This window comes from Chamaea fasciata, unplaced genomic scaffold (assembly GCF_029207755.1).
Source record: "Chamaea fasciata isolate MVZ Bird 193981 ecotype frontalis unplaced genomic scaffold, bChaFas1.0.hap1 SCAF_6, whole genome shotgun sequence".
NCBI lineage: Eukaryota > Metazoa > Chordata > Aves > Passeriformes > Sylviidae > Chamaea > Chamaea fasciata.
The window spans coordinates 41,788,198-41,805,552 of record NW_027094091.1 but is presented as its reverse complement, the minus strand read 5'-3'; the positions used below and the strand labels follow the sequence as shown (position 1 = coordinate 41,805,552).

The following is a 17,355-nucleotide window of genomic DNA, read 5'->3' as shown; positions in this document are numbered from 1 at the left end:
AGGTGGGCATGGTCTGAAGTTGTTTGGCATTTTAAGGCTGGAGAATTTCCACTGAAGTCTGGATCAAAGTGTGTAAAAAGTAATGAGTCCTGCACAGTGGGGCTAGAAACATTTAGGTATAATTCAGGATTACAAATGTAGTGGGCCAAGTGACCAACAGGAAAACATTCCTGGGCTAGTCCTGTTAGCCAGGATTCACAGTAGGCCTTCTGTTTTCTTTGCAGGTACTGTACACAAAGTGCTGTTGGTTACCCCAGGAAAAGGAGTTATATTAAAATTCTTAGCTGAAGTTATTGGGAGTATCAGTTTTGGAAACTGCATAAGAATTGAGTCATTGTTGTGGGAGGCATATGGGTTGAGTTGAAAAACACCAGAAGAAAATTTTCATTTTTAATGAACTGTTTTTGCGTGTTCTGTGGTATGTGTGCAGCCCTGACAAACCCACGTTTTTTTACAGCTTATGCATGAAAGCATTCCTTGTTGTAACTGTTCCTGTTTCTTATCTTCAGCTGATTCACACTTTGTGAGGGATACATCAGGAATGGTCAAGTGTGTAATCATCAATCCTACCTTGCACACCTATTTGCCAAGTCTTAAATAGGTAGAAGTAGATAAGGGAACGCAGTGCTGTGCTTAGATTGAGACCCGCAAGGGCCACAACCTGAGTTTATTTAGTGTTCATCTCTAACTCAAAATGACTGGCTAAGGTGAGAGTGGCTTTGAAAGTGTCACAAAGTAGGCAGAAATACTGACAATTATAATGTGGACTATCATCCTTTCCATTAAGGACCTTGAAGTGTACTGGAAGTGTTACTAAATTTTCTAAGGCTCAGGGTTATTTCTTTGAAAGTAACCCCCAAAAATTAGCAAGGCGAAACTAGATATGCACTTAACCTGGCTTTCTGTTGCAAAATGACATGCTTCTCTGGAGATAGAAGCTTTCTAGTATTTCACTCAGGAAAGAATACCTACATGTGTGAACATCTCTCTCCTAGTTTTGTGGAAGTATTTTTTTTGATCCCAGAAGATGCTAAAAAATAACCAAACCAAAAACCCCACCGTCTTGGGCATTTCTGTCCTGAGACAAGAGATAGGTGGGGATTCCGTCTTTTAACATCCATTGTGTGTGTAGTGGGAAAAGCCATTTGGAAGTTTTTGTGTTCTAAAGAAGCTTTCCTTCTTGTGGTGACTGCTTTTAGTGAGGAGTCAGAAGAGGTGAGCATCTCCTGGTGGACAAAGGGACAGAGTGCAAGAGGGTTAACAGTGCAGGATGGCCATAAGCAACATGAACGAGATGTGATGCTACCCCTGGACCTGCAGCAGTATCCTCACCATACAGAGTTTATAATTTATAACCTTGTCATGTTTCGATGTTGCACTAAGTAATTAATATGGTACGAAGTTGGGGGTATTTCCTGTATCCTGAGTTTATTAAGCACCCCAGCTGCCAACACAAAAATGTGTTTAACTCTGGGGACAGTTAGTATGACAAGATGTACTAATGTTTATAGCCTAATAAGGGATACTCACTTCTGTGTACAGAAGTATGAAGTTCTGGAAACACTTCATCCTTCGAGAGACAGTGTGAGCGAAACACTATGGTTTATGTTGGTCCGGGAGTTTTTAGAATTGCATGATGATGTTTGGATTTCCAAAATACTGAGCAACTGCAAGGAAATGTTTATTTGTAGGAAACTTGGCTGTTTCATGCTGCCATGAGGTACTGCTTAGGTGAGGAAGAGTTCTTTTCTGAAGTTTTGCCAGCACCAAATTCACACACAGTGCAATCACTTGCATTTGGGCTAGGGTGTAGGCACAGCTAACTAACTTCAAATTGAGTGACTATATAGGGAAATACTCTCTTTCCCCATTGCGTAATATCAGCTTAAAGAGTTGATAAGGATAATTATTTTACCTTAACCAACACCTTCCTAAGAAACATTAGATCAGCTGGCTTGTATAAGTTCCTTAAGAAATGCTTTGATCAGTTTATTTTGATGCAGAGGGGATGGCTGTATACTTTGGTTTGTGTTCCTCAGAAATCAATCTAAACATAGTGCTGCAAAGATGATATATCTTAGTTCAGTCTAAATAATGGCAGGTTTGCCAGCAGCTCCTTTGAAATGTTTCCCCGGCTGATACATCATTAACCTGAGGGAAACAATCTGACGTCAGTTACACTGAGAAATTCTGTAATAGGTGCTGAGAAATCATCTGTGCAAGAGAAATCTTGTGAACAGCAGCCTAAGGTAAGTGAGGCATCTACTGGTGGAAAGTTGCAGTGAATTCATCTGCTCCATGAAAGTCTGCTCCAAATCCTTCTGTACAGGCCATTCTGTACATTCTACATTTTGCTTTGCTGAATAAGCAAGTGCCAGACCTGTTTCCTCAACTCTTTGGAAAAAAAAAATGCAGTTTCTTCTTGAATAATTCCTTAATTTCTGGTATTCCTTTCGAAATGTCTGCCATGTACATTGCAATTGTAGTCTTGTGAGGGAAATGAGCTAAAGAAACTTCTCAAAAGGTGGGCTTCGTGTCTTTAGCTACCTCCAACCTTCCTCAACTTCAGTCTCTCATGGCAGGTTCTCTGACAGTTTATTAAGTCTGTCTTCCTTGTACCAGGAGCTCTGACACTCACCAGCTGCCCAGGGGTTGAAAATGAATACTCTGTATAAGGTAATTGAACAATATTCTATGAAAAATACTTGTAAAATTCATAAGAGAATGCAACAATACTCTATAAAATCCAGAGCTCCCAAACACAGGTCATTATCCACTTAACTAAATTGCCTCCCTCTGTTCTTCAGAAATTGTATGCAACAGTGTGAGATTCTCTACAACATTAAATAAAGCTTAATGACTTCTGCAGAATGCATTTAAAAATGTGTTTTGAAGTTTATTTTACAAAATTCTGTGTTGCATCTCTTTTTGCACATTAGACAAGGACTTGGGAGGAGCCCAAGGGGGCTTTCCCAGTCATGTAAAACTAATTTGTTAGGACTACCTTTTTAGAATCAATTACTATGGGAATAGCTTGTCAGTATGTTTACTTGGAGCATGGATGTGCACTTGTGAAAAGGAGAACTGAATAAATAAGTGGCAGAATAATGCTAAACTAGGAGGTGATCTGTTCAAACTGTTAAAATACCTTGCTTCTGCTCTCCTTATAAATATGACATTGTCACCCATCCAGTAAAGCCAGACATTTCTTGAACACTTTTTAAAATTCTATTGCCATAATAGAGGAGTAGTCACATCAAAATACAAAAGCACCCTTACTTCTGCTCTGCTGCACAGCACACTTGCTAAATTTAGCTGTGCTGAGGAATCAATTGCTTTATATAATCTTATCACAAACCATTGCTGAAAAAAAAAAACCCCATCTGAGTCTGTCACTTGACCTTGGGCAAAACAAGTCTTTGTTCTTTCTTCAGAGCTCCTTCTGCCACGTATGTTAAAAGAATCTCTAACCAAGACGTGATTTCAGCTGTCCTTGTCCAAAGTCAGTGGAGTAAGCAAAAGTCATTTTAGTCTTGTTAAAAACAAAGGAAAGATTCCAGTACCTTCCCTTTCTGGGGGCTGGTGCTTTTTTTGGCTGATTTTCTAGCATGTTCTGTGCTTCGTTTCACTTGAACCTTTGAACAGAAACAATACCAGTTCTGTTTTGTTTGGTCCTTACAATACTAATGCTCCTTTATTTAGCCCTTACTAGTAGAAGCAAAGAAACCAAATCATTGTGATTGATAGCTACAAAACACTTTGATCTCTGAAATACAAGGTGTGCTAGATTACTATGTTTAAACTTTAGCCTGCTTTTCTTTTTATCCAGAAGTCAGATAATATCTGGTTCCTACTTCCAAACCTGTAATTTCTTTTGGCTTAAGAATTCCACAGTTAGAAACTCTATGAGGCTGGGAGAAGTCTTTAGAGAAATACAGAAAAACATGCAGTATGTTTGCTCTGTTCTTTCCATTCTTCCTCTGTGTTGTCTAGTGCACGCCTTGGACAGTGGGGTTAGAATGCCCTTTTTATAGGGCTGCTGAGCCAAATGTGCCCATGCTTGGTAATAGGGAGGGAGAAGAGTCCCAGCAGAAGTGGAATGATGAATAAAAAAGAACTGGGAAAAAAAAATCTTTGAGTTATGCTTAAGGTTCGAGGAAACAAATCAAGGCATCTCTTTCTAGGCAGCAAAAACATTTCCTGTGTTTCCTGAATTGCAGATCCTAGGGCTTATGTTGAAGGAAAGCTGTTGCCAATGATGGCCAAAAGGTACCATTTTCATTACTTTATGTCTGATTTTAAGGCCTTGGCTCTTCAGTAAATGCATTTATTATTTTATTTAATCACTGCAGTCTTCTTAATAAAAACCACAAGGCTAAACCACTACTGCTCTATAGGCCCAAACATGCAGGAAATAACAGAAGCTTTTCTGAAGACTTCAAAAGAAATAAATGTTCAGGAAACCTGAATCAGCACCAAAGCCACAAAATTCTTACACTGCCTAATATTTAGTAAGACTAAGATGAAGCCTTCAGTGTTTATTTTCATCTTTCATGGCATTAAATATTGAGCTTCACCCATGTTTTCCCACTTCCCATCCACTTGGATGCCCTGTGGTTCTCTGTAGCTGGCAGAGTGATGAGAATTTTTTTGATATATTTCAGAGAGATAGTACTGTAAATTTTATTGCTATTAGGCCCATTCTTAATTGTTCTAGGTAAAGCTACCATATTCTTCACTGGAATATGTTACAATGATAACCTACTAAAGAGCTAATAAGGAACCCGCATTTTAAGAATAGCAATGCTCCATAATTATGGTAGTCAAGAACTTTCTGAGAGATAATTTGGCATGTGTATTATTTCTCATCACTCAAAACACGGAAGATAAAAACTGGGTCATGATTGCTAAATTGTATCATATGTTAACATCACTTGCCATGCTATTTAAAAAAATAATTTATTAAAATAAAAGTTAAAGATTGCATTTTACTTTATATGAGAAGGAAAGTGAGACTTTGTGAAATGCACTCTTTAAAGTTATTTAGCACAGTTAAATTGTTTTAGGGAATAAAAGGGAGAATAAGGAGTGCAGAGAAGGGAGCTGTGTAAAATATTGTCTCCTTTAAATCTTAAAAAGAAAGGGAATTTACAAAACCAATTAGATCTTAGGACTTCTACAAGCCACTAACATTCTTGTATTCCCCTCTTTTTTTCCTTGTGTGTTGATTGGTTCTGGGTTGGATTGTTCCACTGAGGCATTTCAGGAGCTTTCAAGAGAAGAAAGATGCACATCCAACAGAAGTTAGTAAAAATATACTCTAGCAGTTCTATGATTGTAATCATACTGGCACCACAAAACAATCCAAGCTGGCCACCTACATCGGCTGTAATAGAAGGAAATAAACATGTGTCATCTGAAGCATCTGGTTTAGTCTAGCAAGCAAAAAAACCCTGCCAGGCTCAAGTGTTAAATAAATTCAATATATGTAATCCATCACTTCAAGAAAACAGAATTAATATTCTTAAGAATGTTTACTGAAGAAGACTAATGTGTTTTTGAAAATTTTAAATAAAGCAAGTACAACACAAGACACATCCTACTGTGAAACAGATACTTAAAATATTTACTACATCTATGCCTTTTTAGATGTTCCCTTGCTTCTTGTCCCCATGTTCTCCCTCTTCTCTCCAAATCCCCAAAACATCACTATTCTTACAGTCCTGCCTGTGATAAAGCAATAAACTAGTGCCAAGCTTAATTATTACCCTCAGCTGCTGTCCATACTACAACTTCATTAATGGAATGACAGGAGACAGTATCAAAAATGACCACAAAATAGTCATGTTTATTACTATTATAGTATAAAAATTATGGATTCTTGTTCAGAAGCCCACATAGTTTTTTATTCAGGAGGTGAGAGAATTAGAAAAATGAGGATTTTTGGTTGTCTGTTTTTTCTTTAGTTTTTTTTTTAATCATTATTTTTAGATAATTTATTAATAAATAATAAATATGAAGCATTCACTTACCAAGCAAGTCAGAGATAGTCAAGGCCTTTTGCTGCTGTGTTATTTTGTAGCTCAGATCATTGTATTTAATCTCAATACGCACAAGGTTTTGCCTAATGACAAATACATAGAGTTTACTTGAGACAGTATGGAGTGCTGCTCATTTTTACCAACATCTGTCAGCATGGTCTGAATTCAGGGAGAGTGATGATGTCTTTAATAAAAAATTAGATGGGTGTTATCAAAATCAGTTACATGAGAGAAGGAAAATCCCAAAGTCCTAATAACAACAGCAGTTTATCAGGAGTAGATCTTCCTGCTGTGTTGAAAATGTACCTCTAGATCTGTAATGTGGGATAGAATTATACTTTTTAAGGGTCATTGGGAGAAACTTGAGTGGAAATGTCAAGCAAAGTGTAGCCTACCACTCCTGATTATGTGCAACAGCATATTTAATTGTGCTTATTTCAATTGGCATGTTTGTGTAGTGCTTGTCCTAAACTTGGATGTTCAATTCTACCCTGTGCTAGTAGTCTCACCTAATTATGTTCTTGCCTGCTGCAAAAGTGGAAGAGTACATAAATCTCAATTGGAGCAAGACCTGTGTAATGACTGAGTGAAGAGCTCCTCTTTGTGGTATCTTGTCTACAGAAAGACTCTGCCAAGTCTTAAACTGAATATAAAAATAATGGGTTTGGAAGAAAACAGACACAAAAACTGATTGCACGCATAATGTCAATGGCTCAGTGTCCAAGTAGAGTACTTGGACCAGTGCTGTTTAACATCTTTTTTAATGACATGGACTTAATGATGGCACTGAGGGAAGGTCTAGAAGAATGGAGTAGGGGGGCAGAATGGAACTCCTGGAGTGTTTTGTCCATCTCCATCATAAAAAGGATGCAGAGAAAGTCCAGAGGAGGCCATGAAGATGATCAGAGGGCTGAAGTACCTCACCTATGAGGAGAGGCTGAGAGACTTGTGGCTGTTCAGCCTGGAGAAGAGAAGCCTCTGGAAAGAAATTCTAGCAGACTTCCAGTACCTAAAGGGGGCCTACAAAAATATGGAGAGGGATTTGAGCTACCTGATGTAGAGGGTGGCATCCCTGCCCACAGGGGTTGGAACCAGATGATCATTAAGATCCCAGCTAAAACCACTCTATGATTCTTCAGAAGTGTTAACAGGTCCAGGTTTTTGGTTTGATAGCGACAATGAGCTCATTAACAATAGCTGTGAAAATAAAGTATTTTCTGTACAAAATCATCCCTTCTAGCTCTTTGGGTGATAATTCTAAAACTCAGGTAGCACTAGTGTATAAAAATAATCTTATTCCCCTAGATTCTGTTAGTAAGGCTCCTACCCTTGTAATGGATTTGCTAGCAGACCTATCCAATAAATATTTAACTTTTTCCTCCTTACGTCTTCAGAAATAAATACATCTCTATGTTTTATAGTTTGAAATGTGTACTCATTAATGTGTTAGCAGGATTTCTATTGGTTAAGGCCTGGTAACAGGGGAATTTCCTGTATGTTCCCTTGCTTAACTGAATAATTACTGAGTTGTGCATGATGTTTACAGACAATAAAATTATCAACAAAGATGAAATGTACTCAAGGGATTAATATGGTTTGCATATAACAACAGGTTTAATTTTCATAATGTTCATTGGGAACAGACTTTTTAATAGGGCCTGTAGATGTAGGATAAGAGGTAAGAGTTGTAAACTAAGAGAGGGTAGATTCAGACTAGGTATAAGGAAGGCATTTTGTACAAGGGTGGTGAAACACTGCAACAGGTTGCCCTGAGAGGTGGTGAGTGACCCATGCCTGGAAACATTCAGGGTTAGGTTGGACTGGGCTCCGAGCAACCTGAGGTAGATGAAGATGTCCCTGCTCATTGCAGGGGAGTTGGACTAGTTGACTATTGAAGGTCCCGTCCAACCCAACTGTTATGATTTGCATAGTTCCTCTGCATGTATAAACAATGCAAGCATTTGCAGACTGATGGCTTCAAAAGTGAGAAAACTAAAGTCACTGAGACAGTGAAACTCATAGATATTTCATTAATCAAATTTTTTACAGTTGTTTATAAACATCCTTTCATGTTGTATATACTATGAGTTCATGTAGCAACTGCCATAATACTTATTTGTACTGCTGAAATCCCTGGCTATAAGAGGCAATTCAGTGTATGAAACGGTATTAAATTTTCTTTGACAACTAGATCATGTCTTTCTAGAAAAAAATATATCTGGAAATAATTCAATTTTTTTATATATAATGCTTGTGTTTGTGAGAAATTCTGGTGCCAATTCGTTATATTGTAACAGTAAGGCACGTATGGTCTATTAAAGCATAAGGGCACATGGCATCTCTGAATTTAAAAGTATGCAGATTAGGGTAGTGCAGTCTGCACACTGAGCAACACAGCTCTATGCATAACATAAGTCCTATCACCTTTTCCTGCCTAAAAGATGTAGTCAGTACTGTTCAGATGTTTTCACACTAGGAGGTATCTTCTGTTGGGTGGAAAATGACCTCCTTTTTCTGTGTAGTGCTTTCAGTCACACAACCATCCTGTTTCACTCTTCTGCTACCTCGTGACAATTAATGTGATACCAACGTTTTTCTAAATAACTTTTATAATATAAATGGAATTAGGGAATTCTTCTAACAATAGAAAATCCTATTAAATCTGTGGCGTTGCTGCTACAATGAAACCCAGGTCTTCAGTACTTAAAAGGCTTCCTTTGGGAATAGGCTGAAAGGAGAAAAACTTTATATAGCATCTATTTGTGTTTTTCCTTTGCCTTAATTTGTGGAATTGTGAAGATTTGTCTTCTCTACTGAATCTATTGTGAATAGGTTTGATAACCCTGCTTTTTTTTTTATTCCTAATTGAAACAGCAATCAAAAAATTTTGTTAGATTAGCGACAGAGGAGATAACTGAGAATATTTGTTTGTAATTGCATTATCCATTTTTATATTACTTTGTTATCCAGTCATAGGTGTACCTAAAGATATACATATATATGTATCTATGTGTATAATCCATATATACATCAATATAGATAAGAATTTGTATAACTCTTAACCACTTTTGTCCAAGAGATTATATTATCTCACAGACAATGATAATAATACCACACATAAAATATCTTTTTAAGGTTATATTTTCATCATACACTCTGCTAGCATGGTTAAAAGGAATCCATTATTTCTTTATTAGACAAGGTGTTAAGCAAGATTACCTGATGTATTCTGGGCTTTTATTCAGTTTTGTAGAAAAATATTTTATGGCATGTTCTCCTCCAAAGTTTGAATAGGTGACAGTGGTAGGATAATCTGTTTCTTCACATGGGGTAGGACAAGTGGAATTGTGTGTTCCTACTGTACATAATCCTTTTATCTCTATATCATCTGAAATTTCAGAAGAAATAATTTATATAATATTTCTAAAACAGCACACAGAATAAAAAAATAAAAAAAAATACTAAATTACTTTTAATTGTCTTTGATAAATGTGTGGGTTAATTATCCCAAGAAAAGTCAATACTTACCAGTTTTGAAGTATTTGCAACTGTCATTTGGGAAACTGGTGGATAGAAACAAGGGCTGAGATATTTTTCTCACCTTTTCCAAAGAAATACAGCACCTCTAAGTCTTTATGCCTTCACTGGGGCCTTATGTGCTTATTATTTCTCATTCACAGTTAAACAAAAAGACAACAGAAGACTTTCCATGTTCTGTGCTAGATTTCTAATTAAATACTTAGGTATATATCCTTGGTCTTGATGCCTTAGTGCCTGCCCAGCTCATTTCAGTGCACAGAAACAGCTTCCAGAGGAATTCCAATGGAAGTTTTCTATCATCTGATAACTATAAAAACCTTGGTAAGCTAAGTTCACTTTACGTTAACCTGCTGCCTGCCATTTGATAATTAGGCTCAAGACAGCTAAGAAGGCTTAGAGAAAGCTTTGTGTCTTCAAATACCGAGAAGTCATAACATTCTGCAGGTCTGGCTGCTCATGAAAAGTGGGAACCATTCATCTAACAAGGAATTACACAAAGAATTACAGAAAATAATCATTACAAAAATCTGGGAAAGCTAGAGAAACACACTGTGGATGAAAATTTGTTCGGCATAAATATTTCCTAAATCATAACCCATCACTGTGAGAAGAGCACGGTAATCTCCTGCCTGTGATGCTCTAATTGTCCTGTTTGTGGGGTGGCAGAGGTTGTGTCTGTTCACTCTGCTTGAGGACTTCTCACTTTTGCAAAGCAAAGAGGAGGAGATATCTCAGCCTGTTAGCTGATGATTTCAAATACTCTCCAGGGATGCTGGAGTTGTGGATTTTATTCTGAAGAGGCAGCCTTTAGAGTTCTTAAAATAATGCTCTTAGTACGTCCTACAGATATTGGATAAGTGTGCTGTTACTTGAGATTTTGTTATCAGATGTTTTATCTCTCCTACACTGTCAAAGGAGAGTCATCCCCTAAAATGAGATCCTGGGGACCATATATCTACAAACCTTCTGGGATTCAGCTCTGAATCCTGTCCATCCTTCAGAGGAATTTGGGGTAATTTTTTGCTTATTGCTCTGTGGTTTCTTTCAAATTCAGTCACTGAACATCTATTAAGTAAAATAATACACATCTTCCATCCTGACAGGCATTTAAAGATCATGGTTATATAAGAATATGAATTTAGTGAAATCCATTTCAAAATAGCTACAGGGAAAAAAGTAATTGTTCACAGTAGTTGATCTAGCCTGAATGTTGCACACACCTTATCAAAACAGGGCCCCCCACCAACTTCTGAGTCTACTAATCACTCAGAGAGAGTCACATTACACAATAGAAACCAAAGCAATTATAAATAAAAGCTTTCTGAAGTTCATGAAAAGTTACTTCTTGCATTACCATTTTAAGTATTTTCCAGTCTGTTGTAGTGATTTACAAATTTTGTACACAGTGTGTGCAGATTATTTGTTTATGGAAAAGAATTGCATTTGGAGTGCTTTCAAAATTTATAATTTACTTTTAAAAAGATAAAACCTTTAAGTCCAGTGATTTATTTTTTACCAGTTAGCAAACCTGTTATTACTGTGCTGTTCACTCTTCTTGCACAAAGAATACAACATTGATCTAGAAGGATACCATGAAGTTGTGAAAATGCTGGCCAGAGCCTTGGTAATTGAAACCAGATTAGTTGGATGTTCTTCCATTTTAAACCATTTAGATGGCTAAAATTAATTTTCTGTTAGGTTTTTTTAATATATATCCACATATATACACACACTGAAGTATTTTTTGTATGGTTTGTTTGTTTTTCTAATGGGCATATACTTCATACTCTGTCTGGTTTCTGTTTTCAGAATATGAAATGAACTGGGATGTACTCCATTTCAGATTACTTTCAGTATTTTGGTTTAATTGATAGATATTGCCTACTATTTGGAATTGACTTGGAAAACATGAATATGAAGTTATTACTTACAGACTGCTGGATAAACACATTTGTAAAACTTCAGCAAGTCACATTCTGTTCCATTTCCTAAAAAGAAATAAAAATATTTAGGAACCTTAATTAACCATCTAACCCTTAGCTCTATTTGTACTAAACTGAAATGTAATGTCATCAAGGCTTGCTCACCACTTCATGTTAATGATTACACAACCGAGAAATCAATTCAGTTTGGCACAGTGCAGTTGCCAGCACCAGGAGGGGTACAGAGCGAAGAGCCACAACAGACCAAGCCAGGAGGCTGCTGTTGGAGCAAACACCTTCATTATGTGTACCAGTCTGAACTGCTTTTAAGCTTGTGGCTCACTCTTTGTGTGAGGAATTTCTGCCTTTCCTAGTGGAAATGAAAAAAAACCTCAAAGTAGGGTAGATTTTATATGTGATTACATTGCATGTATTTCTGCAGAAATGTTGAACTTCATGCAGGAGTTTTTTTTTTGAGACCTGGAGGGTGAGATAGGATGCTGAGCTAGAGCAAAATTTTTAGATTTCAGATGGCCTCAGTTTCACCCCATTTTTAATTTTTTTTTCCCTCACATGGAAATGTTGTGTAGCAGTTTAGCACACAGTTCCAGAAGGCATCGCTCTCCTTTATCTGACTGTCCTTGTATAAAGTCGTATAAAGCTGTCACCCCAGGCATGGGAGACCCAGACTTAATTGCCTTGGCAACCCCTTTTCCATGACAGTTTGCAGAAGACTGCCAACCTCTTTTCCCAGGGGTTCTCAAACAAACAGGCTAGAGATTACACATTAATGGGTCTACTTTAGTAAGAGCATTCTGCATTGCTTGAGCATATTTAGAAATTATGAGTCAGAAAGTGCAGGCTTGTGGCTTTTCTTGTCATCCAGTGGCTTTCTTGCCCACCAGTTGTGAAGAGAGAGAGGCAAGAGCAGAGATTTCTGTTCCAACTCTTGCTTTAGGTGACAGTATTGTTGTTACATTTAATGCTGAAATGGTGTGAGAGCTCAGTGTTACTGCTTTACATTTCTGAAGTGATTAAGAAGCCTGGATACTGTAGGGGAGTGTTACAGCATGCACCTGGTGCTCCACATTTGAGGCTGATTAGAAGGCTCCATACAGCTTTTTGGCTTTTGTGGAGCCTTTGCTTTACTGCTGCCAGGCTCTTTCCATGGCTCATGTAGGGGTCCTGAGATTCTGTCTTCAAGCAAACTCTTCTGCTGTGGTTGCTGAACACCTGCCTGCAAAGTAAGTTGTCTGGATTACGCGTGAAAATATATGCCTTCTTATGGATTTACTTCCAGCTCCTTAGGAAGTCAGATTGAAGACTACAGACCTATCTCACGCTCCTGAGGCATAATTTTTTCTTTCTATTTTTTGGCCTGTATCCGAAGAAATGACAATGACCCAGATGCTAGGTTGAGGCTTGACCAAATATCTTGCTTGTTTCCTTGGAATTTTAATTAATCTCAGATGAAGATTTCCATCAGATATGTGCTCTATCTCCTTGGCTATTCAATAATATGTGAAGTGTTCCAAGAAGATGATCAGTGTGTGGCATGATGATACTCCTGAGAAATACCTGGAAGAATGAATGGTAAACAGCCACACCAGTCCTGTATGTACCGGGCTTTGCATTCCAGCAAACATCCATTAGTACTATAAATCTTGTGGTACCGAAGCTTTATGTCAGGCTTGCACTCTCCCCATGGGTATTCTTGGATAATTGACTGTAGGGTAAAAATAACAAAAGATATAATTTTGAGGGGTCTGTTTTAAACATAGGTATTGCATTTTCACATTTTCAAGTGCTGCAGGAAACCTGTTGAAGACATAAGCTGTAACACTGTGATTTAATTAGAGGCAATTACAGTTTGCGCTCTTGGGATTAAAATTCATCTCCCCTCTCTTACAGCAAAAGTAGGGCTTGATCAGACAGCTTAGTGCAAAATGGTACTCTGCTCTGCTTGGATTCTGCTAGGAATGTGAAACCCTCTTAATGGTAGAAGAATGTGTTGATAGGGAAATTCTGTGGTGTCCTTTTATCATTATCTGTCAATGAAGCTGTAAATTTATGGGAAAGAAAGGCTGACTTTGGTAGAGACAAATTAGGAAAACCAGTGATATCCTCCCTCAAACAGCAGTAATTTCATTTGTGTCTGGAGGAAATGTTATTTTTTGGAGTCTCTAAGTCATAATAAATATTTTACATTCCAAAATGTCTGATTCATTGTCAGTGCTTCAGAAGAGAATTAGAGACAGTAAAAAAATGCTACTTCCAGTTCATGGGCAACGTCCTTACCTTCAGCTGGCGAATTGCTACCTGTGCGTGCATCCCCACTGGTGTCAGTAAACCTAAACCATCAAAACGTGGAAGCTCTTGGGGTGAATGGACAACAAAAGTTATTCCAGCATCAGTATAACCAAGAGTAGGTTCGTCGGTGAATTTGTCCTAAACCAAAAAGAATTGTTTAAAGTAGTTTTGGCTTTGCTTACCATGTGAACCTTTAGCTATATTTATTGTGGTACGATGCTATTTAGTAACATTTTTGGCAATTTACAGGCAAGTATAGAAGCAAACTGACTTAAATTTCCTTTGTTCATTACCTCCTTGGGTTTCCTTCCAATTGCTATAGACTTTTAACCTTTTTGTTCCTTTCGGCATCCCCCAATTTTAGATACAAAAAGTCATAGATGAGCATTTACTCATAACTTGGAGATTTATTCCTTTCACCTGCAACTAACCATCACATTTCAGCAAACTTTCTGTTATTCTCTTCAGAACCTTTCACTCCTGACTCATAATTCCTTGAGAACAAAAGCCAATGTCTAAGTCGTTTATCAATCTGTTAGTTTTCTTCTCTGTTCTTACAAGGTGATATTCCCTGTTTTCTGCTTTTTGTTGGTCAAAGACAATTCTAATGTCAGAAACAATTTACAGTTCAAAGACCAGGTCTTGGCTGGCATTGAGCTGCTGCAACTGCTGTAACTAAAATTTGGTGCTACTTAGAAAGTGGCACAGGTGACCATCTCTCCTGGGACTTTTATTAACTGCTTGTATAAAATTAAATTGCTCTTCTGTTGACATGTTTCAGTTGTGAGTGAACAGAGCATGTACATGCTCACTCATAACCTTCTCCCTCTTAGCTGGGGACAGTCAGTAATAATTTTGTCTTTTTAAATCTCTGTTTGGGTCTTTCCTTTTAAATACCCTCTCACTTGGAAATAGTGTTGATTTTGAATTTAGTGCATGAAATTCTGGAGGTCTGTGTAAACCCAATCAAATAAAAATCCCAAACCAAACCAATAAAACCCCTCCACTAATTTATAAGTTGGTACATGATTCATTGCTTAGGATAGCTGTACCTGCTGGACATCAAAAAGCAAATGTAAGCCTCTTCCAGACAAACTCACTCTTCTTGCTGAAAGATCATTGTGATTAAAAGTAAAGCAGTTTCCATATTCAGTGAAAACATGTTCAAAATCCTTCAATAAAGGAAAATAGGGAAGAGTGAAATGAAAGAAAGAACACTTGCAGTTTCCTTAGTTAATTACAATGCAAGATAGGGACTACTGGGGGTTTTGGGTTATTTTGTTTTATTTTTTCCTCCAAAGTCCTCGAATATTACAATCAGAAAAGTGGTAATTGATGAAATATTCAAACGTATTTCCGCCCTTTCTGCAGAAAATGAAGTTTGAAGGAGAATTTTCACTTGGTTTATTAATACTTATGAGCTGCTCAGAATAATTTAATGTGGTCCTGTGTTATTTCTATACCTGTTACATTATATAGAAATTATATATTAAAAAATAACTTCTGAAATTTTTCATTATCTGCTTAGTGAAGACTGATTAAAAACTAAATGTCATGTTGCATATGAAAGTACAACATTTGAATTTTTTCCCAAAACCACCTCATAATTTAATGACTGCATCTCATTGCTTTAGTTTTAGTTCTTAGCACTAGTGTCTTCAATTTAAGAGAAGTCTCTAATGCCGAATTTTAGAAACTACAGCATATCTAAAGGTTAGATTAAACTGAAAGGATATAGGCTTGACTTTGTTCACATTTTCTGTTTAAATAGGGAATTCTTTTATAGAAGAATTGACATAAAAATTGGATGATCATATTTTTTGGCTGTTGTCCCAAATTCCCAAAGATGGGCTATTTTCATTTCAATATTTAAAATTCCTGTGGACTCTGCATATAGTTACCCTGGCTGTCTCTAGTCTTAACCTCAAGAACATTACAGAATCACGTCATGCAAAAAAACTTCATTTAAACTGTCCTTCATTATAGGTCACTGCTGGAAAAGGTTGTTAGATCCAGCCTGGGGGTATGACAGCTTTCAAAGGCTGCTGTCTGTGCAGAAGTGGCACTAGGCAGAGAGCAATTTAAACTGAAATCCCATCTTACAGCTCAGAGAGTCGAGCAGGCTGCCTCTGCAGACAGTGGGAGAATCGAGGCCCTCGGGGTCATTTAGAGCAGGACTTTAGTTCTCTATTGTTTGACTCTGAAGGAACATAGGGGAACAGCTGGCAAAGCTAGATGTCTTAAGTTGAATATAAGAATATATCCCCTTTCTCTCCATGCTACTGTTTTAATAAACATACTTACCTGTGGGTAACATGGCTTTCCAAAAAAATCACATTCTAGCAATGTGCTGCTGTTCAGATAAAACCCGTTTTCCCTTGTAAAGTCTTTGATGCTGAAGTTCTGGTTCCCAAGAAGGAAATAATTTAACTCCTGGAAATATTTATCTTCCATAGAAAATTTTTGGAGAATGGCAGATACAATGTTCCAAATAAAAAAAATTGCTTTTAGGTTGCTCACTGCGTGAGCTTGAAACCTGTCAGTGAGAAGGAGAAAGAATTGCTTGGGATTCTGTAGTTATAGGACTGATCTCAAGGCTGCTCTTGACAAAACTGTGACACAATTTGCTGTCTGCTCACAAACTGTAAGTGATTCTTGCTCACTGGGTTGCAGTTTGATCTCTACAGCATGAATAAACAGTATAGTCTCTATCTCTAGGAATATATCTTCCATACCTGGAAACAGAAAATAGACACTTTCCTATGGCTATTCTGGTCAGTCATATAGGAAACATTTCTGTTGTGTGCGGTTGTTGATTAAACATAAAAAGCAAATCCCCTGAGTAGATAAACCATCCACATAAGCCAACAACCAGATTTGTAGAACCAACGACAAGCTAAACAATTGCATTTACATGTGGGAAACTAGCTGAGAGGACCTGTCCCTTTCAGAAAAAATGCTGTCTTCCTTAATTTGGATAATTGAATTCTAAGCACATTTGCAGCAGTCTCATGTACCTGATTTACTAAGGCACTACACCTCACTATAGACAGTGCACCTTCCTATGAGCTGGTGCCACGGTGGTTTAAATCAAAGGTGATCTTTACTCTTTGAATCCACTTGAAAAGTCTCAAAAACATGATGAGACTTTAGTGGTGCTTTCATTATGTACAGCATTGAGGTTCTTTATTGAAGTGAAGTAAGGCTTTACAGAAGTTATAAGTTTGAAGAGAGAATAAGCAGCAATGAAACTATAATGCCATGTTCTTTAGAATTGACATTTTATCTTATTTTTAGAAATGTATTAATGTAACAAATTTTTTGTAATAGGTCTTAATTCCCTAGTTTAAGGGAGACTAGTAGGAACAGCTCTTCTCAAATGAATTTGAGTTAAAAACAAAGGGACTGCTGTGCGTCTTTGTCCGGCTAATGATAAAAACCCCAGAAACAGGAGGGGAGGAGAAGCACAGCGTGAGTGGCAGATGAATGTGGCAGTAAACTCTTAACTTAGATGGAAAAATACCATGCTCAGTAGCTGACTC

General features: G+C 37.3%; 2 protein-coding genes across 3 annotated transcripts in view; one reads left to right on the top strand and one right to left on the bottom strand.

Annotated features, from left to right (window-relative positions):
• Positions 1-5,186: 5,186 nt before the first annotated feature.
• ASIC5 (acid sensing ion channel subunit family member 5) overlaps positions 5,187-17,355 on the bottom strand; it is a 15,634-nt gene continuing 3,465 nt past the window's right edge. Inside the window, exons 3-10 of the mRNA XM_066186080.1 lie at positions 16,118-16,349; positions 14,866-14,985; positions 13,802-13,951; positions 13,082-13,229; positions 11,513-11,569; positions 9,261-9,429; positions 6,033-6,124; positions 5,187-5,386 (exon numbers count right to left, since the gene is read on the bottom strand). Of these exons, the coding sequence (XP_066042177.1) occupies positions 5,187-5,386; positions 6,033-6,124; positions 9,261-9,429; positions 11,513-11,569; positions 13,082-13,229; positions 13,802-13,951; positions 14,866-14,985; positions 16,118-16,349 (1,168 nt within the window). The remainder of the gene's footprint in view (positions 5,387-6,032; positions 6,125-9,260; positions 9,430-11,512; positions 11,570-13,081; positions 13,230-13,801; positions 13,952-14,865; positions 14,986-16,117; positions 16,350-17,355) is intronic.
• Positions 12,615-17,355, top strand: part of TDO2 (tryptophan 2,3-dioxygenase) — a 27,572-nt gene continuing 22,831 nt past the window's right edge. The window contains exon 1 of one of the 2 annotated variants that reach the window (XM_066186081.1): positions 12,615-12,747. In XM_066186081.1, coding sequence (XP_066042178.1) covers positions 12,671-12,747 — 77 coding nt within the window. In that variant the 5' untranslated portion in view covers positions 12,615-12,670. The remainder of the gene's footprint in view (positions 12,748-17,355) is intronic. The other variant, XM_066186082.1, reaches the window with a different exon arrangement.